The sequence below is a fragment of the Bombina bombina genome, chromosome 4, assembly GCF_027579735.1.
Source record: "Bombina bombina isolate aBomBom1 chromosome 4, aBomBom1.pri, whole genome shotgun sequence".
Lineage (NCBI taxonomy): Eukaryota > Metazoa > Chordata > Amphibia > Anura > Bombinatoridae > Bombina > Bombina bombina.
The window spans coordinates 174557585-174583870 of NC_069502.1; the positions used below are offsets into that span (position 1 = coordinate 174557585).

At 37.2% G+C, this 26286-nt stretch overlaps 1 protein-coding gene across 1 annotated transcript in view; it reads left to right on the forward strand.

Moving 5' to 3' along the window:
• The window catches only part of MBOAT2 (membrane bound O-acyltransferase domain containing 2), a 437306-nt gene that overhangs the window by 261808 nt on the left and 149212 nt on the right, over positions 1 to 26286 (forward strand). Inside the window, 3 exon segments of the mRNA XM_053709710.1 lie at positions 2516 to 2611; positions 7239 to 7294; positions 13615 to 13669. Coding sequence (XP_053565685.1) covers positions 2516 to 2611; positions 7239 to 7294; positions 13615 to 13669 — 207 coding nt within the window.

Genomic DNA, 26286 nt, shown 5'->3' on the forward strand with positions numbered 1-26286 from the left:
TGGATTGTCTCCACCATGAAAGCAATTAATTTACCAGGTAAGTATACATTTTGTTTTTGTAGTCCACTACAATAACTGTGTGTTTGTGATCTATCTATCTATATATTAATAAACATACGAATTAATAAACAAGAATTGTCACTGTAGGGATTCTTTCTGTTGAGGTATGGGCACTCTTGTATTCTAGTCTGACGTAAAGTCAAGAAAGGAGAAGTAGAAAGGTAGGAAAGAATAAAGTGGGGCAAATTAAAGTTTCCCAAAGCTCAAATAGCAATTAAATCCTCCCACCTCTCTGGTATTCTAGTCTGACGTATATACAAGAAAGGAGAAGTAGAAAGGTAGGAAAGGACAAAGTAGAGAAAATTAGGTGAAAACTAAAAATGCAGCCAGAAAAAAATAATTACGTAAAAAAAAAGAAAATGGCTGGGTCTAGTGGTCTCTAACCACCATGAAAGAAAAGAATGTATAAGGTAAGCATAAATTTTGTTTTCTTTCATAAAGAGGTTAGAGTCCACAAGCCATTATTCCTGGGAATTAATACGCAAGCTGAGGAGTCTACAAGTAATTGGGCGGGACAAACATTTTTTTAAAGGCAGGCAATTAATTACCAGACACTGCTGCCTGAAGGACTTTCCTACCAAACACATCAAAGTGGTAGGCTTTATGGAAAGTATGCTGACTTGCAAATGTATTCAATAAAAGCCTCATTCTTGAAAATCCAAGAACAGGAAACAAATCTAGAAAAATTAACAATAATGTATTTTGGAAAAAACTACCCCACCTCCAAATTAACCTTGGTAATCATAAGATTTAGCCAAAAACCTAAAGAAATGGATCTAGCTCTCTGACCTTTACAAGAACCAAGGGGAAAACAAATTAAAGGATTGTCTAAAAAAACCTTTGTAATTTAAATGTAGAATTCTAATGTTTTTGCAGTATCTTAATTAAGTAAGAGGCCATCAAATTAATTCTTTGGATTAGGACAAGGAGATGGGCTATAATCACCTTAGGTAAAAAATCATATTGAGTCCTTAAAAACTGTGTTATATAAAATAAGTCAAGAAAGTTCACAAGAAATAGCAAAAAAATCAGAAAGTCTTCCGGGAAAGATATTGCTAAAAGTAACAAAAACTTCCAAGACAGAAGCTAAATGTTCAAAGCATGCAAATTTTGAAAGAGAAACGCGTAAATCTTGTAAAAAAACAAGAATGTTCCAAAGAAGAGAAATTGGTTTAGACACTGGATATATCCTGACTAAGCCTGAACAAAGCCCAGATGTCAAGACATTAAGCAATTTTCCTGTAGTATGAAACAAATAAGCTGAGCTATGATTTTTTAAAAAGTTAGCAGATAAGTCACTATCCATGCCGAATTATAAAAGAATGCCAGCTAAAGCCCTGTGTCATGGTCATGCCCAGAATTGAACCTGTAACCTCTTTTGCTGACTCTCTCTCAGGCCCTGATGATCCAAATTGCTACAACGCAGCAAAATATTCCAAGCTCCCGACATAGCTGCTAGGTCGCCACGCACACAGAATTTCTGGAAGTGTGGATCCCCTTTATATAGGGGTACCGCTTCATCCCTATTGGCTGTTTGATTAAAAATCAGCCAATAGAGATTGGCTGATTAAAGAAAAGACAAAGATTTATTTAAATAAGAGCCTCAGGAACAGACAAAACCCTCTTATGACTTAGCAGAAAATTTAAAAATAAATACTAGTTGTTTGGAAGGTTTTTCTGCAGATGATTTTGGGTCTTGGATGCTTAAAGTACATAACACCTCTTTAAACAAAGAACTAAGATGTTCAAGCTCAAACATGAAAGAGGTAGACAACATGGAAGAGGTAGAGGATGATTTCCTGATCATCATAAAAAAAACTCACCTTCAGAAAAACAACCTGAGGTGAAAGAGTCTGAAAACTAGACGGGCATCCTAAGGTGTTCTGATCTCTGATTATGCAGAAGATGCTGATAATGTAACTTTAGGATGACTTTCAGACGTAGAACTTTTGCACATACTTGGTTGAGGCATAGCAGCCACTACTACAGAGCGCTCAAACCTTTAAATCCTGTGCCTATATACAACATCAACTAGCTACACCTCTTAGAACTCCAAAAAAAAACCTGTCAGCCCAAATTAATGGTTTGCTTATTAAACAAGGGAGTGCTAGATTAAAAATATTTTGAGGGCCGTAGTTTATATGCTGAAACTCTCCATAATGTTCCACGACCCTCCTTTGTACTTGGAATGTGATGAAATATTAGTGCGTAATTCAAGAGTACAGCAAAGCAAATCTTAGGCTCTTTCCTGCGTCTTCAGGTCCTCTCGGCCTCTACTACTTTATGCTGTACAAATAAATCACACTCTTTGAAATATATAACAATAATCTGATTAATCTGTTTTTCATTACAGGCAAATCTGCTATCATTTTATTTGTTTTATTTTTCCTTTACATGTTCTTTACTATTTTTATTGAGGTTTACTGTATACATATGTCTTTTTTTTACCCCCCAGATACTGCTTTGTGTTTGCGCTGGGATACCTCACAGTGTGCCAAGTGGCAAGAGTTTATATTTTTGATTATGGACAGTATTCAGCAGATTTTTCTGGGTAAGTAAGAAGCAGCTTGCATATAACACATTACCCACCAAATTCAGTCGTTTTTATATGGTACTCTGAGCAGCTTGCAAGAAAAAGAATATTCTGATTTGCAAATCACAGCCCAGGTGTTTTATATTTGGCCCTTACAGGCTTCCCTTGTGGTCTGATCTTTTCATCTGAAGCAAGAAAGAATGTTCAATTTTTCTCACCTGAAAACAGACCGCCTATATTTTACATAGTGCCCATTTCCCTCTTTAAAGAGACATTCAACATAACTTCTACAAAGAAGGTTTTTTTTATTTGAAGGGACAATAAAAACTTTTTATTATATAAAGTTATTATTATATAAAGTTATGCATAATTAAACAATTTTGCAATATATTTGCATTATTTATTTTACCCCTTTTCATGTAATTTAATTCTGAATATTGAGGCATTTCTAATTCTCTGAACTTGAAATGCACCCTGCTGATTTTTCAAGGCTAACTCTATTACATATCTATCCCTAATTGGCTTTATCAGATAACTGTAAAACAATGCATTTTACACTAACTTTAAGACAGTGGTTAGTTTTGTTGTCTATGAACGAAAGCCCAGATTGGCTTCTTTAAATAAGGCAAATAGTAGGTGGAACTTGTCCATTGAAAACTATTTGTAGTTTGTTTTAAAAACGTTAGACTTGGCTGATGTTATTCTATAAAAACACAACAGAAATGTCTTGTAATTACAAGATGTTCACTATCCCTTTAGAGCAAATATCAGTCTGTAAGTAATATGCAGATGCAGTTTTAAAAATTATATTAGATATTTAAAGGGACAGTCAAGTCCAAAAAAAAACTTTCATGTTTTAAATAAGGCATGCAATTTTAAACAACTTCCCAGTTTACTTTTATCACCAATTTTGCTTTGTTCTCTTGGTATTCTTAGTTGAAAGCTAAAACTAGGAGGTTCATATGCTAATTTCTTAGACCTTGAAGACTGCCTCTAATCTGAATACATTTTGACCACTAGAGGGCATTAGTTCACATGTTTGATATAGATAACATTGAGCTGATGCACGTAAAGTGACCTAGGAGTGAGTACTGATTGGCTAAACTGCATGTCTGTCAAAAGAACTGAGATAAGGGGGCAGTCAGCAGAAGCTTAGATACAAGATAATTACAGAGGTAAAAAGTGTATTATTATAACTGTGTTGGTTATGCAAAACTGGGGAATGGGTAATAAAGGGATTATCTTTCTTTTTAAACAAAAAAAATTCTGGTGTTGACTGTCCCTTTAAAGATTGGGCACCACCATGTTGTAACCTAGGTTTCCTTCTCTGCTGAGGCCAGTTAGGTGCAGCTATAAATGGGTTACTAGAGTGTGCAACCAATGACTGTGTGGAATATAGCAGTGTTACGTCTGGAGCCTGCACTTTTTAACATAATTTGGAAAACCCAGAATCTTCCAAATTAAATTACAGGAAAACGAGAAAAATAAACAACTGTAGTCTCTGGGTGATATTAAATAGTTGAACTTATTGATATGCGATTTAACTTTTTTCATTATAATTTTGGTGAGAAATGGTACTATGCATGTGCCAGTCCCGTTTTTCTAGTTACAATTCAATTTTAATGCTTAATAATACATTTACAGGGCCATTTTTCACTTATTGAATATAAAAACTTAAACCCATAGAACACCTTTTTGATTTATTAAGAGTACCTCAAAACTTTTCTTATGTAACATTGGTTTTGCGCATGAGCGAAATGCTCCAAAATGACTCCCTGCTTTATTGGATGATAAAGCCACCAAAGAAATACAAACGCTTCCTGCTCGATCAATTAGTTTAAAAAAAGCAAAAAAAATAAATAAAAAAAATAAAGCACATTACCCTCATAAACATTAGCAAAACTGATAACCAAACAAACATGCCCACTATACTCATAATGTCCCTGATTATACCAGATTATACGTAGACTGAGCTTTATTTATTAGCAGTGGCGCTACTAGACACATTTACGATAACTGCTTTGACTCCAGTGGCACAAATCTGCTAACACAAGTGTATACCCTGCCACTCCTTAAAATCTTTCATCCCCCTTGTCAGCTTGTGGTTACTGTGGATTTTGTAGAAATTATGGTGAGGAGTCACAGTCATCGCCTTAAAGGGACATTCCAGCCAAAATTGGAATACACATGGATACATTTCAGATTTGAATAGAAGCATTTTTGTAATATACATGTATTTGCAAAAATGCTTCTAATGAAAGCTATAGCTGTTTCAAAAGTGTATCTAAGTATGCACTGTGCACCAGCATTTTAAACACAGCGCTTGCTCAGAGAGCCTAAGGTGCTTGTACCATCTGGTAATGACTCAATTTGTTAATTGCTGACATGATACAAGCCCCACTGAGACTCTGAGCAGCTGCAGCACTTAAAATGCTGGTGCACTGAGAATATCTAGCTATGCTTCACATGCACGTGCATAGAAAAATGTTAACACTAAAGCAGTTATAACTTTTAATAGAAGCATTTTTACAAATACATGTATATTGGAAATATGTTTCTATTTAAAGATGTAATTTATCTAAGTGCATTTAAATTTTCATCGGGATGTCCCTTTAACTGTTAAAAAAAAGCTGCAATAAAATGCTTTGCACACTTCTCTAGCAGTCAATGTGTTGAATAATACCCAGTAAGGGGCTAGATTACGAGGGGCGCGCTAACTGTTGCACGTGAGTGAAGTAGCGCACGTATTACAAGTTAAAAGTAAACGCTTTTGCTTGGTCGTAATTTAATTTTCACGTCTGTTGGGATAGCACAACTTCAGAGCGCTGGTTAACTGTTACATTTGACTGAAAAGTTGCACAAAACACATCAAAATTAGATTTAAAAGTACAGTTACAGTCATAATAACACTGTCTGATAACAATTATTTAAAAAAATATTGCATAAAAAAGTTATAAGGGCTCAAAGATATGAGGTCTCAGGTTTAAGAAAAAAAGGCGTCTCGAGTTTTAGGGGGGGAAAAAGGCAGACAAAGGGCTTTAATGTAGTGATACATACATATACATGTCTAAATATGTATATATATATATATATATATATGTGTGTGTGTATGTGTTTACATATGTATTTATATGTGTATATATATATTTACATATGTATACATATATAGACAGACATATATGTAAGTGCATTGGAGCCCTTTGCAGTCAAGTAGCTGAAAACATGTAAAATCATAATTATGCAATATTCATATTTAATAAAGTGTTTAACTGTATATGTACTGTAAATATTTTACATTCCAATGTTCTAAGGGTTTTAAATAGATATTCCTTTATAAATTTGTATATATCTATACCTATATATAATTATATAATTATATATATATATATATATATATATATATATATATATATATATATAGATAGATATTTTACCAAGAAAAACATCAGATATATATATTTATGAATAAATAGTACATATTCTGCTATGCGAAGAACATTGGAATGGGAAATATTCATATTACATGTTGGTTTAGGACACTTGGTTAAATGCGATTGGGTTTGCACTTGAGTAAGGGTGTTTATTTTTTCATCTTTTCACACTCCTTTGAAGTCTATGGGGGAAATATTTTACTTTCAACTTGTAATACGCACGCTACTCGATGCATGCAAAAAGCCTCCATCTAGCGAATTTAACACACAAGCAAGAGAGATAAATTGCGCTCCATTCGTAATCTAGCCCAAAATGTGAGGTTTAGTGCCTTATGTGAAAGTGTAATAGATGCATTAGCCCTGATGTGAACCAATCTATGGATTGATGTCTACCATCTTATAAAAATTCAAATATTATTTAAATTACTATTGAAGAGACATAGGGGCCGAATTATCAATGCCCTGTGTTTCTGGCGAGTCTTCAGGCTCACCAGAAACACAAGTTATGAAGCAGCGGTCTAAAGACCGCTGCTCCATAACCTGTCCGCCTGTTCTGAGGCGGTGGACAAACATTGCCGGAAATCAACCCAATCGAGTTGATTGATACCCTCTGCTAGCGGCTGATTGGCCGCGAATCTGTAGGGGGCGGTATTGCACCAGCAGTTCACCAGAACTGTTGGTGCAATGATAAATGCAGAGAGCGTATGCTGTCAGCATTTATCGATGTGCAGCGGACATGATCCGCAATATCGGATCATGTCCGCTCACATCATGATAAATAGACCCCATAATCGTGTTCTTCCTACATACAGCAGGAGTGTCCAACATAAATCCCCGGGATTACAATGTAGTTTGATCTTTAAATTAACCAAATTGTGCTTTTTTTGTTCACTTCTCCTCACTCACACAGTACCCAACTATTTTACTCATTTGTGCCACTGCAGATGGATCTGTGCCTCTGAAGATGGCATAAGCAATGCCAAATAGCTTGGTAAAACATTACTCAACTATATCTATTTCTTTTGTTTCAGTCAAAATAATTTGTAAAACTTTTTTTTACCATCCCAGCAGGAATAAATATTGCAGTGTGGACCCTAATAGAATACTGTTGGGACACTGCTGCTGTACGATCATAACAATTATTTGGAAATTATATTTTTATGTAAGAAATCTGCACTTTTGACTACAAAATTACCTTGTTTTTTTTCCTTAAGGCCATTGATGATAATCACACAGAAAATAACCAGCTTGGCATTTGAGGTTCGAGATGGTAAGACAAGTTTCATATTCTCATGTTTTGGTTTGACAAAACACTTTTTTCTCTAAATACAAAATTGTAACTACACATGTCCTTTATTGTACCATCAGTATGAAATATAAATCTTACACGTATACAGTGGATATAAAAAGTCTACACACCTTTATGAACTTGCAGGTTTTTGAAATGTAAAGACAGAAATAATAGCATACACCTGGCATCAGTAAACGTGATTCTAAATAAAAACCCATATTAAAGTCAGCTATTTCTGTAGGATTTGCTTGAATGTTTGAGGTTGCATCCTACAGGGAGAGCCATAGTCGCAGAGAATTGCCCAAAAAAACTGTGAGAGCTAATTGTTGAAAAGAACCAATAAAGAGAGAGATATAAAATAATATTAAAGGCAATGGATTACCATAATCAAAAAGTGGAGAAAATGTGGCACCACAGAGACATTGCAAAAATCAGGAAGACCATCCAAAGTTGATGAGAGGACAAGGAGAAAACTTATTAGGGATACTATTAAGAGGCAAACAGCAACACGGAATGAGCTTCAAACATTTCTGGCAGATACTGGTCACTCCTTGCATGTGACCACCATCTCTCCTATTCTGCACTTGTGTGGGCGATGGCAAGATGAAACCCCTTTCTTACAAAAAGGAACCTCCAAGTCCATGTGGGAAAATGTGCTACTGTCTGACGAGACAAAGGTTGAACTTTTCAGCTTGAATTGTAAAAGATATGTTTGGCGCAAAGCCAATAAAACTCATCATCCAAGGAACACCATGCCGACTTTGAAGCGTGGTGGTGGTAACATCATGCATTGGGGCTTCTTGTTTTCAGCTGGGTCAGGGGCTCTTGTCAAGATAGATGGGATAATGATGAATAGCTCCAAATATCAAGATATTTTGGCACAAACTCTCCTGGCCTCTTTTAGAAAGCTGAGGAGGAATTTCACATTTCAACATGATAAATACACATCCAAGTCGACCAAGGCATGGCTTCAGAAAAGGAAAATCAAAGTCTTGGAATGGTAAAAAATCAGATCCCAGACCTCAATCCCATGAAAACCTGTGGAAGGACCTAAAGAGACCTTTACATAGGAGATCCCCTCGCAATTTGGAGGAACGTAAAAGTTTTTGCAAAACAGAGTGTGATAAAATTCCAAAATCTAGATGTGCAAAGCTAATAGAGACTTATTCACAAAGACTTGCTGATGTTATAAATGGAACGGTGCTTCCACAAAGTATTATATGATCAGGGTGCTTTAGTTTTTTTGAATTTATTTAAAGTGATGGTAAATTCACTATAATGACAAAGCTATTTTCTAAAGCTTTCATTACAAATATACTTTGTGTACTCTTATTTCTTTACTAAACAATGTTTAAGACAGAGTAAATCCCCTTTTTTATTTGCAGCGTTACCTGTCTCTGGCCGCTTCCGTGTAAAAATGACTGATTCTGAATTTGATTGACATATGGTGCATCCAATAGAGGATGCACCATACGCCCTATGTATTTGGTCTTCAGCACGCTCTCGCACTGCTCCTTTGAGGACTCTGAATTAACAATGTACACTGCACAAGTGCAGTTGTCAGACAAGCCGATAGCAGCCTCATGTAAACAGTGAATCTTTTCTTACATTATCGATTCACTGTTTACTGTTGCGATCTCACATTTGCTCATTCTGTCATACCCTAGCCCAAACAAGCAAGTTTTATTGAAAATAAAATAGTGTGATTTTTGTACTACTTTTGACTTACTATATACGATAGCCACCCTCAAATGCTCGTTTGGGCTAGGGTATGACAGAATGAGCAAACGTGAGACCGCAACAGTAAACAGTGAATCGATAATGTAAGAAAAGATTCACTGTTTACATGTGGCTGCTATCGGCTTGTCTGACAACTGCACTTGCGCAGTGTACATTGTTAATTCAGAGTCCTCAAAGGAGCAGTGCGAGAGCGTGCTGAAGACCAAATACATAGGGCGTATGGTTAGGCTGACCATATTGCCGCTTTTAAAAGGGACACATATGAAAAATACATATGTCAGGGCTGTTTTCAGGGCTGTTTAAAGAAATGGTTTTGTATAAGAACCCTCACATATGTATTTTTCATATGTGTTCCTTCTTAAAGCGGCAATATGGTCAGCCTACGTATGGTGCATCCGCTATTGGATGCACCATATGTCAATCAAATTCAGAATCAGTATTTTTTACACGGAGGCGGCCAGAGACAGGTAACGCTGCAAATAAAAAAGGGGATTTACTCTGTTTTAAACATTGTTTAGTAAAGAAATAAGAGTACACAAGGTATATTTGTAATGAAAGCTTTAGAAAATAGCTTTGTCATTATAGTGAATTTACCATCACTTTAAATGTTCCTAATAACGATTTGTTTTTGGGGGGTTTTCTGGATTTTTGTTTGTTGCAAGATCACTATTCAGATGGATAAAGTCTGGCCGTTACATTATTGTTTTTTCTGTCTTTTAAAAAAACTGCAATTTCATAAGATTGTGTAGACTTTTTATATCCACTGTATATGGTGTCCTATACAGTAGTAGTGCATTGATACAATACCCTACTTGGTAGTTTAAACATTTCTGTTTCATATACTGTAACCAGATTTGAACAAGGATTTTGCAATGATACAAGGAAAATAACTGTTAAAGAGACAGTAAACATAGGAGAATCTTAGCCCCTTGCGATTAACAAGCAAATATTATTTTAATTCAAAAGTAGCTATTGAGTGTTTTATTAATGTAAGTGATATTATAATGATATATATATATATATATATATATATATATATATATATAAATATATAAATTAATCTGCAAATGGCAATCATTTTTAAGGGGGCTTTAAGCTGTATCATATTGACACTTATGCAAAGGAGAATAATTTATTTTAATCTTTCAAATGCGCATGCGCCTCTTGTCTTTCTTATATGGACAGACAGCAAAGTTCATGCACAAGTTTTTTTAGGGGGGTGCGGGGAGGTGGTGGGCGGTAGCCTTCTCATAGGCTGGACCACTTGCTCTATACAATTTCCTCAAATGGATGTGGCTTAGGGGACATCCGGCTAATGGATCCTAGATTGTAATGTAAGTAGAAAATGCTGAATTAAAAAATTAAATCTATAAAAATGTACAACTTATTTAGTATTTGTACACATTAAAATGTAGTGCTACTGACCCTTTAACACAAATTGTCATCAGCCAACCCGAGCAAATGCCCAGAGGCCAGGCTGTAAATCGTAGCTATACCCACAAACTCCTTGGGCCTTTCTAGGGTTTCCTGGTGTACAGAATTTCTGTTGGCTGTCTGGTAAAACGTATGTTAAAAAAAAGAAAACATGCTTCATTGCACAACAGTGCATCAGTCAGGCCCAGCGATCTTCTCTTCTCACCCATTGCACACACAGGCCCAGAACGTGGAGCTTGAGAGATAGCACACTGGGTGGAATAGAAACAATATAGAGCAACCTCAGCAGCTGTATTGGAATAAGAAGCTGCAGGGGCCTGATCTGATGTGTTATGTGGACATGCAGCCAGGGCCGTCTTAACAAAGGGCAAAAGGGGCAGCTGCCCAGGGCCCTGTCTTTGTTGAGGAGCCCAAGAGTCCTAAAAAAAAATTAAAAAAAATTTGGTTCATGCCAGGCTGTTGATGTCATGTGACATGGGGGACACATACAGTCAGTCCAAATGCTGTCACAGTCAAAACTTCTCTGCTTATATTTATTTGTGAGAAACTGTGCCGGTGTCATGTGACATGCCAAGCTAGTGCCATGTGCTGTTTTAGATGTGCACTGTGCAGCACTGAATTCTAAGCCCTAACTTAGCATCCAGCCAATCCCACTGCATCAGAAAAGGTCCTGCTGGGGTTGCCACAGTTACCAGGTAACTGCTCTGGTGGTTGGTTTGTTTCTGGGTAGGGCTGACTGTAGATGCATGCAGCAGAAAGCTGGAGTGGCAGGCACGTGAGGATTTGAACACCTGTGCATCTGCACACACTGCTCTCTTCAGTCTTGAGACTGTGTGACTCATCTCACACTGTATCCATGCAGCCTTGGGCAGACAGCATCCAGTCTGCTGGTCCCCTTAGCTCTGCTCTTTCTGCTGTGGCCCTAAGATCAACTAACTGAAGATTGTTAGGGGAACAATGCTTTGTAGAAAGGTGTCAGTGTGAAGAATAAGTGAGTGCACACACACCCCTCCCCCATGCAACATTGTCTAGTGCAGAGTGAGAGGGAACTTGTTCCTAGCAAAGAAGTGACATGTGCTGCTGTATAGTGCAGATGCTTCACACATTAAGGTAAGGTTTATTTTTATAGGGTTTTTTCTCTCTCAGATCTTACAGCTTCCCATAGTAGTTCTGCTGTTCCAGTTAGTAAACTTATATTTGTCTGCACCTCCGTGCTTCCTCCTCAATCTTTACCTTGCTTTGCTCCTAGATCTCTTTAACCAGCTAACCTCACACCAGAATCACTTTCAAAAGCATATTAAATTAATCCACAATGGAGGAATTGATATATTTATTTACTTATTAGTACTGCTTAGGTCCAGTTGCAATTTATTTGGGCTAATAATTTAAAAACAATTATAAAATAAATTGATTTAGTTGTTTTTTGGGATGCTGGGGTGGAGAGCGAAATTGCATGGGGGGGGGGGGGGAGGGGCAAGAAAATGTTTGCCCAGGGTCCAGTCAATATTAAAGACGGCCCTGCATGCAGCTAAGATGGGAGCTGCAGGGCTAACTGTTTGATTTTAAATTTGATGTAGGCATGTGGCTGACTGAGGGGTTGCATGGCTAGGAGTTTGATCTGAAATTGAATTTACCAACCTACTACCAGCTGTTTCACCTGCTGGTCATTTGCTATTTTTATCTAGGACAGCTGTCAGCCAAAGACTGTACACTGACCACCACAGGTCACCAGTTATGCAAACAAGAACCATGTCTGTATTGAGCCCTAGTCTAGCACTGCCTGTGATTGTACCTGAAAAATCAGTGTCATGTACATACTTATTGTTTATGGGAACTCTCAATATAATTAGACTCATAGTAATATACAAAGCTTGGAGGGTGTTATGCTACTGATACTAGAGGATTTCAGCTGTCCCAGGCATAGTGTGTGTATGTGAGTATGTATGTGTGTGTATTTATGTATGTATTTGTGTATGTGTATGTGTATATATGTGTGTTGTGTGTGTATATGTGTGTGTATTTATATGTGTGTGTGTGTATGTATGTGTATGTGTATGTATGTGTTTGCGTATATATGTGTGTTGTGTGTATGTATATGTGTGTGTATTTATATGTGTGTGTGTGTGTGTGTATGTATGTACGTGTGTTTGTGTGTGTATTTATGTATGTATTTGTGTATGTGTATGTATGTGTTTGCGTATATATGTGTGTTGTGTGTATGTATATGTGTGTGTATTTATATGTTTGTGTGTGTGTGTATGTATGTGTGTTTGTGTGTATGTGTGTTTTTATGTATGTATTTGTGTATGTGTATGTATGTGTTTGCGTATATATGTGTGTTGTGTGTATGTATATGTGTGTGTATTTATATGTGTGTGTGTGTGTGTATGTATGTATGTGTGTGTATGCATGTGTGTTGTATGTGCTTGTGTATGTATGCACATGTGTGTGTTTTGTTTGTGTGTATATGTGAGTGTGTTTGTATGTGAATGTGTTTGTATGTGTGTGTAATTGTATGTGTGTTTGTGTATACATATGTGTGCGTGTGTATGTATGTATATGTGTGTATGTATGTGTGTTTACTTTGCGTGTGTGTATGTGTGTGCGTGTGTATGTATGTGTGAGCGTGTGTGTATGTGTGAGCATGTGTGCGGGTATGTATCTATGTGTTTGTGTATATATTATGTGTGCATGTCTGTGTGTATTGATGTGTGCGCATGTATGTGTGAGCATGTGTGTGCGTATCAATGCGTGAGCATTGGTATGTATGTGTATGCATATGCGTATGTATGTGTGTGTACATGTGTGTATGTATGTGTGAGCATGTGTGTGTATGTGTGTGCGTTGGTGTATGTATGTATATGTGTGCGTAAGTGTGTATGTGTGTGCGTATGTATGTGTATGTATGTGTGAGCATGTGTGTATGTATGTGTGTGTGTTGGTGTTTGTATGTATATGTTTGCGTAAGTGTGTGTGTGTGTGCCAATGAAATGTTGCTTCTTAATTTACCCCTTAACTGCAGCTCATGGCTGAAATGAGATTTGATTTATAGTTGAATAACAGTTAGTTAAATCTATACTGTTGGGACATGCATTGCTAATGTTTTTCATATTTACTTCCTCAAGGAACTTTTTGTAAAGACGAGGAACTGACACCATCTCAGAGAAGCCTTGCTGTCAGGTAAGATATGTTTTTTTATCTTGCTCTTATTAACGTATTAGTTATTTTTATTGCATATTCATTTTCAGAACACATTCCCTATAAAGACATTCTCCTTATTAATACTATTTTTTGAGCTGCATCATATTAAAGATCTCCCTATTCAATGCTGAAGCAGAGCTGCGCACAACAAATGCTCAAGAGATTGCCAAGTGCACGGTTTTGTCACAGTGTGCAGCTACGGCTCATTGTGTATTCAGTGTTAGTTAAAAGCTGTTTTGCAAATTCCTGCAGGGTTTTATGCATTTTGTTACAAATGGCTTTGCTAAAAGCCTCTGTGTTAGCCAGAAGCTGTAGGTTACTAAACTGCCCAATAACAGCAATATACTTCACAATATGGGGTCTTCCATTCACAACAATAAAATAAAAGCCGAATGAGTGCACTGTGATTTTTACGTAAAAAGAATTATAAAGTCTATAAACATAAAGGGCTTCCTGTTTTTTTGTCTGATGGATATCTGCCCACCAAAGACAGACTTAAAGGGACAGTCTAATCAAAATTAAACTTTCATGATTCAAATAGGACAACTTTCCAATTTACTTTTATCATCGATTTTTGTTTTGTTATCTTGGTATTCTTAGTTGAAAGATAAACCTAGGTAGGCTCAAATGCTAATTCCATAGCCTTTGAAGGCTGCCTCTTATCTGAATGCATTTTGATAGTTTTTCACAACTAGAGGGCGTTAACTCATGTGTGCCATTTAGATAACATTGTGCTCACGCCCGTGGAATTATCTAGGAGTCAGCACTGATTGACTAAAATGCATGTCTGTTAAAAGAACTGAAATAAGGGGGCAGTCTGCAGAGGCTTAGATACAGGTAAAAAGTCACAGAGGTAAAAAGTGTATTAATATAACTGTGTTGGTCATGCAAAACTGGGGAATGGGTAATAAAGACATTGTCTATCTTTATAAACAATAACAATTCTGCTGTAGAACGTCCCTTTAAGGGGAACATTAAAGTCAAAATTAAACTTTCATAATTCCATTATTAAAATGTGCACAATCTTTTTAAATGCCCATTTTTTTAAGGCTCTAGCTCCTACTGATCATGTGCAAGTGTACGCAGTAATAAGAATAATAACAACAACTTATATAGAACTTTTCTCTGGGTTGGACTCAAAGCACAAGGTACATTTACATAAAAGTGTTAGAAGTTACAGTTTTTATTCCTGAAAGCCCTGTGTAAACAGGAAGCATGGAGTCTTTCAATAAAACTCTCCAGGGAAGTGGCTTCTTTCACTGTGCTGGGGAGACTGTTCCATAGAGATGGGATGACATGGCTAAAAGCTTGCAAACCACATTTTTGGTGAATTCTTTGCACATTTAGCTTCTAGGCATTTATTGGTCACAAAGTGTGAGTTGGGTTATAGGGTACCAGTAATTCCTTTAAATAGCTTGGTTCCTGATCATGCAGAGCTTTGTAGAATAGCAAGCCTATCTTGAAAAGTATGCACCATTTTATTGGTGACCAGTGGAGGGAGTGGAGGATGGATGTCACATGGAAAAAATGTGACTGTCTTTGCTAGACCATTTTGTACCAACTGAAGGTGATGGAGCAGTTTTTCTGGAAAACCATAATAAAGTGCATTGCAGTAGTCCAAACTTGATGTAAGTTCCCACAGGAAATGGGCCCTCAATTCCTCCTGTATTTGTTTGATAAATTTGGTTCTGTCTCTTAAAATATTTTATCATCATTGTACTTTTATCTTTCATACCCATGGACAGTGCTGCAGAATTTTGTGGTGCTTTATAAATAAAGTATAATAATAATAATGTTAACAAAGCATGGACGGTCGTGGGAATCAGGTGCTTGATCCTGGCTATATTCTTTAAATGAAAGAATGTGGCTACTATCTGACGTTTTAGGGAAAGTTCACTGTTAAACATAACACCAAGATTTCTTGCTAGATTTGAGCTTTGTAAATTTGATTCTCCACATTCTAGACCAATTTGTTAATTAATCTATAAGGGTACATTTCCCTTAATTAAGGTTTTTTTTGTGTGTGTGTTTATATGTGTGTACATATGTATTTATGTATTTATATGTGTATATATGTATTTACAAACATATATGCACATATAAATATATATGTATACATTACATTATAGACATAGCTGAAAACATATAAAAACATATTTATGCACTATTCATATTTAATAAAGTAATAGGCCTCTATTTATCAAGCTGTCAACCGCAAATACGCTGGAATTCCGCAGCGTATTTATGGCGAGCCTGATTCGCCTTAGTTATCAAACCCTACAGACTGGTAAAAGTAGAATTCAGTGATGTAACATACGATCCGCCGGACTAAGTCCAACACAAATCGATGCTTACATCACTCCAGATGTTCCGGATGCAAGTTCGGCACAATCTGACTACTTTTGCTAGTTATCAAATAACTAGCAGGTACTCTCGGCACTTTTCCGGCCCAGCGTACCTGGTTTTCAATCCGCCTCCCTGGAGGCGGCGGATGCCATAGAAATCAATGGGAGTCTGAAAGCAGCGAAAGCTTATGTTCGCTGCTGCCCGATATCCCATTGATTCCTATGGTAATGTCTACACCTAACACCCTAACATGTACCCCGAGTCTAAACACCCCTAATCTGCCGCCCCCTACACCGCCGCCATCTACATTACACTTATTAACCCCTAAACCGCCGCTCCCAAAGCCCACCACCACTCTAATAAACCTATTAACCTCTAAACCGCCGCTCACGGACCCCGCCGCAACTAAAGTTATTAACCCCTAAACAGCCGCTCCCGGAGCCCACCGTCACCTACGTTATATTAATTAACCCCTAATCTGCCCCCCACACCCCCGCCACTATATTAAATTTATTAACCCCTAAATCTAAGTCTAACCCTAACACCCCCTAATGTAAATATAAGTTAAATAAATCTAAATAAATATTCCTATAATTAACTAAATTATTCCTATTTAAAACTAAATACTTACCTATAAAATAAACCCTAAGATAGCTACAATATAACTAATAGTTACATTGTAGCTAGTTTAGGATTTATTTTTATTTTACAGGCAAGTTTGTATTTATTTTAACTAGGTACAATAGTTATTAAATAGTTATTAACTATTTAATAACTACATAATTAAAATAAATACAAAAGTACCTGTAAAATAAAACTATAATTAAATTAAATCCCTAAATTAACTACAATTAAATAAATTAAATTATCTAAAGACCAAAAAAACCCACTAAATTACAGAAAATAATAAAATAATTACAATATTTTTAAACTAATTACACCTACTATAATCCCCCAAATAAAATAAAAAAGCCCCCCAAAATAATAAAAAGCCCTACCCTATACTAAATTCCAAATAGCCCTTAAAAGGACTTTTTGTGGGGCATAGCCCCAAAGTAATCAGCTCTCTTACCTGTAAAAAAAAGTACAATACCCCCCCAACATTAAAACCCACCACCCACACACCCAACCCTACTCTAAAACCCACCCAATCCCCCCTTAAAAAAACCTAACACTAACCCCCTGAAGATCACCCTACCTTGTAAGTCATTACCCAACCGGGCTGAAGTCCTCAACGAAGCCAGGCAGAAGAGGTCCTCCAGACGGGCAGAAGTCTTCATTCAGACGGCATCTTCTATCTTCATCCATCCAGCACGGAGTGGCTCCATCTTCAAGACATCCGACACGGAGCATCCTCTTCCATCGACGTCTTCTTCCCGAATGAATGTTCCTTTAAATGACGTCATCCAAGATGGCGTCCCTTGAATTCAGATTGGCTGATAGAATTCTATCAGCCAATCGGAATTAAGGTAGGAAAAATCCTATTGGTCGATGCAATCAGCCAATAGGATTGAGCTTGCATTCTATTGGCTGATTGGAACAGCCAATAGAATGCAAGCTCAATCCTATTGGCTGATTTTTTTAAGGGGGGATTGGGTGGGTTTTAGAGTAGGGTTGGGTGTGTGGGTGGTGGTTTTATTGTTGGGGGGTATTGTACTTTTTTCAGGTAAAAAGGTAAAAGAGCTGATTACTTTGGGGCAATGCCCTGCAAAAAGTCATTTTAAGGGCTATTTGTAATTTAGTATAGGGTAGGGCTTTTTATTATTTTAAGGGGGTTATTTTATTAGGGGGATTAGAGTAGGTGTAATTAGTTTAAAAAACTTGTAATTATTTTACTATTTTCTGTAATTTAGTGTTTGTTTGTTTTTGTACTTTAGATAATTTTATTTAATTTTATTTAATTGTAGTTAATGTAGGTAATTAATTTAATTATAGTGTAGTGTTAGGTGTAATTGTAACTTAGGTTAGGTTTTATTTTACAGGTACTTTTGTATTTATTTTAACTAGGTAGTTATTAAATAGTTAATAACTATTTAATAACTATTGTACCTAGTTAAAATAAATACAAACTTGCCTGTAAAATAAAAATAAACCCTAAGCTAGATACAATATAACTATTAGTTATATTGTAGCTATCTTAGGGTTTATTTTATAGGTAAGTATTTAGTTTTAAATAGGAATAATTTATTTAGATTTATTTAAATTATATTTAAGTTAGGGGGTGTTAGGGTTAGGGTTAGACTTATCTCTGATGAAACGCATGTGCTCATGTGCGAAACGCGTAAGATAGGAGCTTACCTGATGCCCAGTATGGAAGCCTGCTCCAAATAAACTATTTGCATCTACCTAAAGACTCAGCACCTCCTTTTCCTCATTCTCATTAGGGTTAGACTTAGGTTTAGGGGTTAATAAATTTAATATAGTGGTGGCAGTGTAGGGGGGGCAGATTAGGGGTTAATAAATATAATGTATGTGGTGGCGGTGTAGGGGGGGCAGATTAGGGGTTAATAAATATAATGTAGGTGGCGGCGGTGTAGGGGGGGCAGATTAGGGGTTAATAAATATAATGTAGGTGGTGGTGGGCTCCGAGAGCGGCGGTTTAGGGGCTTAAACACTTTATTTAGTTGCGGCGGGGTCCGGGAGCAGCGGTTTAGGCGTTAAACAATTTATTTAGTTGTGGCGGGGTCCGTGAGCAGCGGTTTAGGGGTTAATACATTTATTAGAGTGGCGGCGGGGTCCGTGAGCGGCGGTATAGGGGGTAAACAGTATAGTATAGTGTGGGTGTTTAGTGACAGTATACCAAGAAAGCTGTAATAAAGCAGAAGAGCAGCGAGATCGATGACTGTTAGTTACCAACAGTCCGCTGCTCATCGCTCCATACTTTTTGACAGCTTTTTTGATAATTTTGGAGAACGTATTCAGGTCCGCGGCAGCGATGTTAGGCGATCTTAGGCAAGCGTATTGGTGCCGGCGAATGCAGGTAAGTTGACAGGTTAATAAATAGAGGCCAAAGTGTGTATTTACTGTAAATATTGTACATTCCAATGTTCTTCACATAGGGGAATATGTTCTAAGTATTTTTAAATATATATTCATATATATATATATATATATATATATTTATCTATACACATATATATATATATCCTATATATATATATATACAAAAAAAAATCATATACTGTATATATATATATATATATATACATATATATATATACATATAAAAATGTGTATTTAAGAATAAATAAAACATATTCTGCTATGTGAAGAACATTGGAATATGAAATATTAATATTTCATGTCAGGTTAGCACACTTGGTTAAATGCGATCAGGTATGCGTGCAATTAAGGGTGTTTTTTTATCGTTAATATGGCTGTGATATTTAAAGTTTGGCTTTTTGCGCGAGTCAGGTTTTACTTTAAACTTGTAATACATGCACTACCCGACATATTACAAGTTGATAGTGTGCTAACCCGACATGAAATATTAATATTTTCACATTCCAATGTTCTTCATAAAGCAAAAAGCTTACCTCTAGCAAAATTAATCCTCGAGCGAGAGCGATAAATAGCGCTCCACTCGTCATCTAGACCTAAATTGTTAAATTAAAGAAAAAGGCAATAAAATAAATCATGATTTATGCAAGGGTCCAAGCGCTGCTCCTGCACTCAAAATTTACATATAAATCATAATAATAAACCCAGAGCTCAAAAATATGCTAGACACATTTATTCACATAAAAAAGCACATACCATGTAAATATAACGATGAGGGGCCCCACTCATTCACTCAAACCACACTCACATCCACAGGCATACACTGAAAAAACTCCCCAAGGCGTCCCAGGGAGAAACCAAGTCATCAAAAAATTAGGGGGAGTTGAAATCCAAAAATGTCTCTGTATAAATTTTTTTTTCTATAATAATCAACATTTTATATTGTAATCTCAAAGTGTTTCAGTTCCTATTAATGCACACAGGTTCATTATTAACCTCTTCATGCCTTTACAATAGGGTTAAACACTATTAGTAAAAATGAAATCACGTGATTGTTGATGTGATCACATGATTTCAAGGCTGGGATCGGGTCATGGGGGACTGCCTATGCTGCTAGACACGCCTCCCAGGGCGATTCTTGATGTCAACAAAAGGGGAAGGTGCAGGATGCCGTATAAGGTAGGACATTCCACAGAGTCCTAACGGCGTTAAAGCCCAGGGCTGTTAGGACGGCATGGAACGTACTAACAGCATACAGGGGTTAATGATTCATACAGTAGAATTAGATCATCATTAATTACATAATAAAATTGAGAACACAATAACACTCCGAAATTCAAAGTAGTAGTAGATTTATTTCTGACAAATTTCAAAGTTACTTCCATTTTCCCTGTCCTCTATATCATGCGGCAGCCATCAGCCAATCACAAAAGCAAACGCTTATATACTGTGAACTCTTGCAATTGCTCAGGAGCCGGTGCCTCAGAAAAAAAGATTGTGCACACTCTGATAATGGAATTTCATTTGAAAGTTTTTTTTTTTTTAATTGCTTACTCTGTCCTGAAAGTTTCATTTTTTTTAGGTAATTAAAACATTAACGACTAGATTTAGAGTTTTGTCGGTAACGACCCGCGTAGCTAACGCTGGCTTTTTTCTGGCCGCACCTTTAAAATAACTCTGGTATTGAGAGTCCACACAATGGCTGCGTTAGGCTCCAAAAAAGGAGCGTAGAGCATATTTAACGCAACTTCAACTCTCGATACCAGAGTTGCTTGCGAACGCGGCCAGCCTCAAAAACGTGCTCGTGCACGATTCCCCCATAGGAAACAATGGGGCTGTTTGAGCTGAAAAAAAACCTAACACCTGCAAAAAAGCCGCGTTCAGCTCCTAACGCAGCCCCATTGTTGTCTATGGGGAAACACTTCCTACGTCTGCACCTAACACCCTAACATGTACCCCGAGTCTAAACACCCCTAACCTTACACTTATTAACCCCTATTCTGCCACCCCCGCTATCGCTGACCCCTGCATATTATTTTTAACCCCTAATCTGCCGCTCCGTAAACCGCCGCTACTTACATTATCCCTATGTACCCCTAATCTGCTGCCCCTAACACTGCCGACCCCTATATTATATTTATTAACCCCTAATCTGCCCCCCACAACGTCGCCTCCACCTGCCTACACTTATTAACCCCTAATCTGCCGAGCAGACCGCACCGCTATTATAATAAAGTTATTAACCCCTAATCCGCCTCACTAACCCTATAATAAATAGTATTAACCCCTAATCTGCCCTCCCTAACATCGCCGACACCTAACTTCAAACATTAACCCTAATCTGCCGACTGGAGCTCACCGCTATTCTAATAAATTTATTAACCCCTAAAGCTAAGTCTAACCCTAACACTAACACCCCCCTAACTTAAATATAATTTTAATCTAACGAAATTAATTAACTCTTATTAAATAGATTATTCCTATTTAAAGCTAAATACTTACCTGTAAAATAAATCCTAATATAGCTACAATATAAATTATAATTATATTATAGCTATTTTAGGATTAATATTTATTTTACAGGTAACTTTGTATTTATTTTAACCAGGTACAATAGCTATTAAATAGTTAAGAACTATTTAATAGCTAAAATAGTTAAAATAATTACAAAATTACCTGTAAAATAAATCTTAACCTAAGTTACAATTAAACCTAACACTACACTATCAATAAATAAATTAAATAAAATACCTACAATTACCTACAATTAAACCTAACACTACACTATCAATAAATTAATTAAATACAATACCTACAAATAACTACAATGAAATTAACTAAAGTACAAAAAATAAAAAAGAACTAAGTTACAAAAAATAAAAAAATATTTACAAACATAAGAAAAATATTACAACAATTTTAAACTAATTGCACCTACTCTAAGCCCCCTAATAAAATAACAAAGCCCCCCAAAATAAAAAAATGCCCTACCCTATTCTAAATTACTAAAGTTCAAAGCTCTTTTACCTTACCAGCCCTGAACAGGGCCCTTTGCGGGGCATGCCCCAAGAAATTAAGCTCTTTTTCCTGTAAAAAAACACATACAATACCCCCCCCCCCCAACATTACAACCCACCACCCACATACCCCTAATCTAACCCAAACCCCCCTTAAATAAACCTAACACTAAACCCCTGAAGATCTTCCTACCTTATCTTCACCATACCAGGTATCACCGATCCGTCCTGGCTCCGATATCTTCATCTAAGCCCAAGCGGGGGCTAGACATCCGTCATCCGACGGCTGAAGAAGTCCAGAAGAGGCTCCAAAGTCTTCATCCTATCCGGGAAGAAGAGTAGGTCCGGACCAGCAACCATCTTCTTCCAAGCGGCATCTTCTATCTTCATCCGATGAGGACCGGCTCCATCTTGAAGACCTCCACAGCGGACCCATCTTCTTCCGACGACGACTTCCCGACGAATGACGGTTCCTTTAAGGGACGTCATCCAAGATGGCGTCCCTCGAATTCCGATTGGCTGATAGGATTCTATCAGCCAATCGGAATTAAGGTAGGAAAATTCTGATTGGCTGATGGAATCAGCCAATCAGAATCAAGTTCAATCCGATTGGCTGATCCGATCAGCCAATCAGATTGAGCTTGCATTCTATTGGCTGATCGGAACAGGAACGGTGGAGGTCTTCAAGATGGAGCTGGTCCTCTTTGGATGAAGATAGAAGATGCCGCTTGGAAGAAGATGGTTGCTGGTCCGGATCTACTCTTCTTCCCGGATAGGATGAAGACTTTGGAGCCTCTTCTGGACTTCTTCAGCCGTCGGATGATGGATGTCTAGCCCCCTCTTGGGCTTAGATGAAGATATCGGAGCCAGGACGGATCGGTGATACCTGGTATGGTGAAGATAAGGTAGGAAGATCTTCAGGGGCTTAGTGTTAGGTTTATTTAAGGGGGGTTTGGGTTAGATTAGGGGTATGTGGGTGGTGGGTTGTAATGTTTGGGGGGGGTATTGTATGTGTTTTTTTACAGGAAAAAGAGCTGAATTTCTTGGGGCATGCCCCGCAAAGGGCCCTGTTCAGGGCTGGTAAGGTAAAAGAGCTTTGAACTTTAGTAATTTAGAATAGGGTAGGGCATTTTTTTTATTTTGGGGGGCTTTGTTATTTTATTAGGGGGCTTAGAGTAGGTGTAATTAGTTTAAAATGGTTGTAATATTTTTCTTATGTTTGTAAATATTTTTTTATTTTTTGTAACTTAGTTCTTTTTTATTTTTTGTACTTTAGTTTATTTCATTGTAGTTATTTGTAGGTATTGTATTTAATTAATTTATTGATAGTGTAGTGTTAGGTTTAATTGTAGGTAATTGTAGGTATTTTATTTAATTTATTTATTGATAGTGTAGTGTTAGGTTTAATTGTAACTTAGGTTAGGATTTATTTTACAGGTAATTTTGTAATTATTTTAACTATTTTAGCTATTAAATAGTTCTTAACTATTTAATAGCTATTGTACCTGGTTAAAATAAATACAAAGTTACCTGTAAAATAAATATTAATCCTAAAATAGCTATAATATAATTATAATTTATATTGTAGCTATATTAGGATTTATTTTACAGGTAAGTATTTAGCTTTAAATAGGAATCATTTATTTAATAAGAGTTAATTAATTTCGTTAGATTAAAATTATATTTAAGTTAGGGGGGTGTTAGTGTTAGGGTTAGACTTAGCTTTAGGGGTTAATACATTTATTAGAATAGCGCGAGATTCGGTCGGCAGATTAGGCGTTAATAATTGAAGTTAGGTGTCGGCGATGTTAGGGAGGGCAGATTAGGGGTTAATAAATATAATATAGGGGTCGGCGGTGTTAGGGGCAGCAGATTAGGGGTACATAGCTATAATGTAGGTGGCGGCTCTTTGCGGTCGGCAGATTAGGGGTTAATTATTGTAGGTAGCTGGCGGCGACGTTGTGGGGGGCAGGTTAGGGGTTAATAAATATAATATAGGGGTCGGCGGTGTTAGGGGCAGCAGATTAGGGGTACATAGCTATAATGTAGCTGGCGGCGGCGTGCGGACGGCAGATTAGGGGTTAATAAGTGTAGGTAGCTGGCTGCGACGTTGTGGGGGGCAGGTTAGGGGTTAATAAATATAATATAGGGGTCGGCGGTGTTAGGGGCAGCAGATTAGGGGTACATAAGTATAACGTAGGTGGCGGTCGGCAGATTAGGGGTTAAAAAAATGTAATCGAGTGTCGGCGATGTGGGGGGGCCTCGGTTTAGGGGTACATAGGTAGTTTATGGGTGTTAGTGTACTTTAGAGCACAGTAGTTAAGAGCTTTATAAACCGGCGTTAGCCCAGAAAGCTCTTAACTACTGACTTTTTTCTGCGGCTGGAGTTTTGTCGTTAGAATTCTAACGCTCACTTCAGACACGACTCTAAATACCGGAGTTAGAAAGATCCCATTGAAAAGATAGGATACGCAATTTACGTAAGGGGATCTGCGGTATGGAAAAGTCGCGGCTGAAAAGTGAGCGTTAGACCCTTTTTTGACTGACTCCAAATACCGGCGGTAGCCTAAAACCAGCGTTATGAGCCTCTAACGCTGGTTTTCACGGCTACCGCCAAACTCTAAATCTAGGCCTAAGAATGGCTGAGAAAAAAAAAATGTTACGGCACAAATTTAATTATATAACTATTAATTTGCTTTAAAGATGCTTTCTCACGCTATCTCAGACTGTTTTTATTTTGCTCATACACACTAGCTTATGCATCTTTACAAGACAAATCCAGATCTTTGTTGCATTTTAACACTATTATATACGGTGCTGAAAATAGCTGAATGCTACTACTCGCAGTCATATTTGTAATTTATTTGACAAACGAATATCCGAATAACACATTTTGCACATACCTCCTAACAAATGCTAAATTAGACAGTAGCCTATTTGAAGCAGGAACTGTGAATTGAAAGCTAAATATTATTTAATATAAAATGCATTCTTACACCTACCAGTGGGAAGCTCTGTGATATTTTGTAGCTCAATACAAATATAATTATGTACATTTCCTGCCCACTCTGTTCATCACCTATTATTTTTAAGCTTCTCTGCATCCTTAAGGGGACAGTCTACACTAATATTGTTATTGTTTAAAAAGATAGATAATGCCTTTACTACCAATTCCCCAGCTTTGCACAACAACATTGATATATTATTATACTTTATAACATTTAAACCTCTAAATTTCACATGTTTTTTCTTTTTAATGACACGATGAGTCCACGGATCAGCTTTAATTACTAATGAGATATTCACCTCCTAGTCAGCAGGAGGTGGCAAATAGCACCACAGCAAAGCTGTTAAATAGCTCCTCCCTTCCCTCCCACCCCAGTCATTCTATTTGCCTACGTTAGTGCTAGGAGGTGGTAAAGTGAGGTGTTAGAAAAGATTCTTCAATCAAGAGTTTATTATTTTTAAAGTAGTACAATTTTGTGCTGCTTTGTTCTAGGGTGTAGCCGTAGTCCATATCAGTCTCTTCAGTAGGGCATTGGTGGCTTTAGAGCAATGGGAACTGGTGGGACATAATTCTCACTGCGCCTCCCATATGTTGATGCTTCCCTAAACCCTGAAAACCTGAGGGATATTTACTCAGGAATTTCTTCTTTTTCACAGGTCTAAGGGAGGGAGAGGACCTCTTAAACCTGCTGAGCTGCCTTGCTGTCTGGCAGACATACGAGGTAAGTGCTACTTTATTATTCTGGGGAGACACTCAGAGAAAAAGGGAGCACTTCATTACTATACATCACACAATACAGGGGCTCATAGGATATGCTCTTTATTGTTGGGACCAGTGAAACAGTTAATAAGAGAACTATACCTTGCACTCTACATTGTGCAGGGTTTGCTAACTGCAGGGTGCGGTTACCTAATTAACTGTTTAACTGCTGGGCCGCACACAAACTGGTCTTAGAGGGAATACTGGTTGGGACACATAAACTCTCAGAGTCTGAGGGAACCGGACAGCATTAAAGCAGGCACTGGGGCTGGGAGAGACAGATTTTTAAGGCTCTGGTGGTGTTAATAATTCTGCGGTTTTTCTAAGAGCAAAATGCTGACCGGGAGAGTAGGTTACTGTTAGCAAAGCCCACGATGGGCGGTTCTTCTGAATTGTGTTCCCTTTCACTGCACTTCTGTGTACAGATAACAACGGAACAGAAATTTTCAGTATCTGCCTAGAAGCGC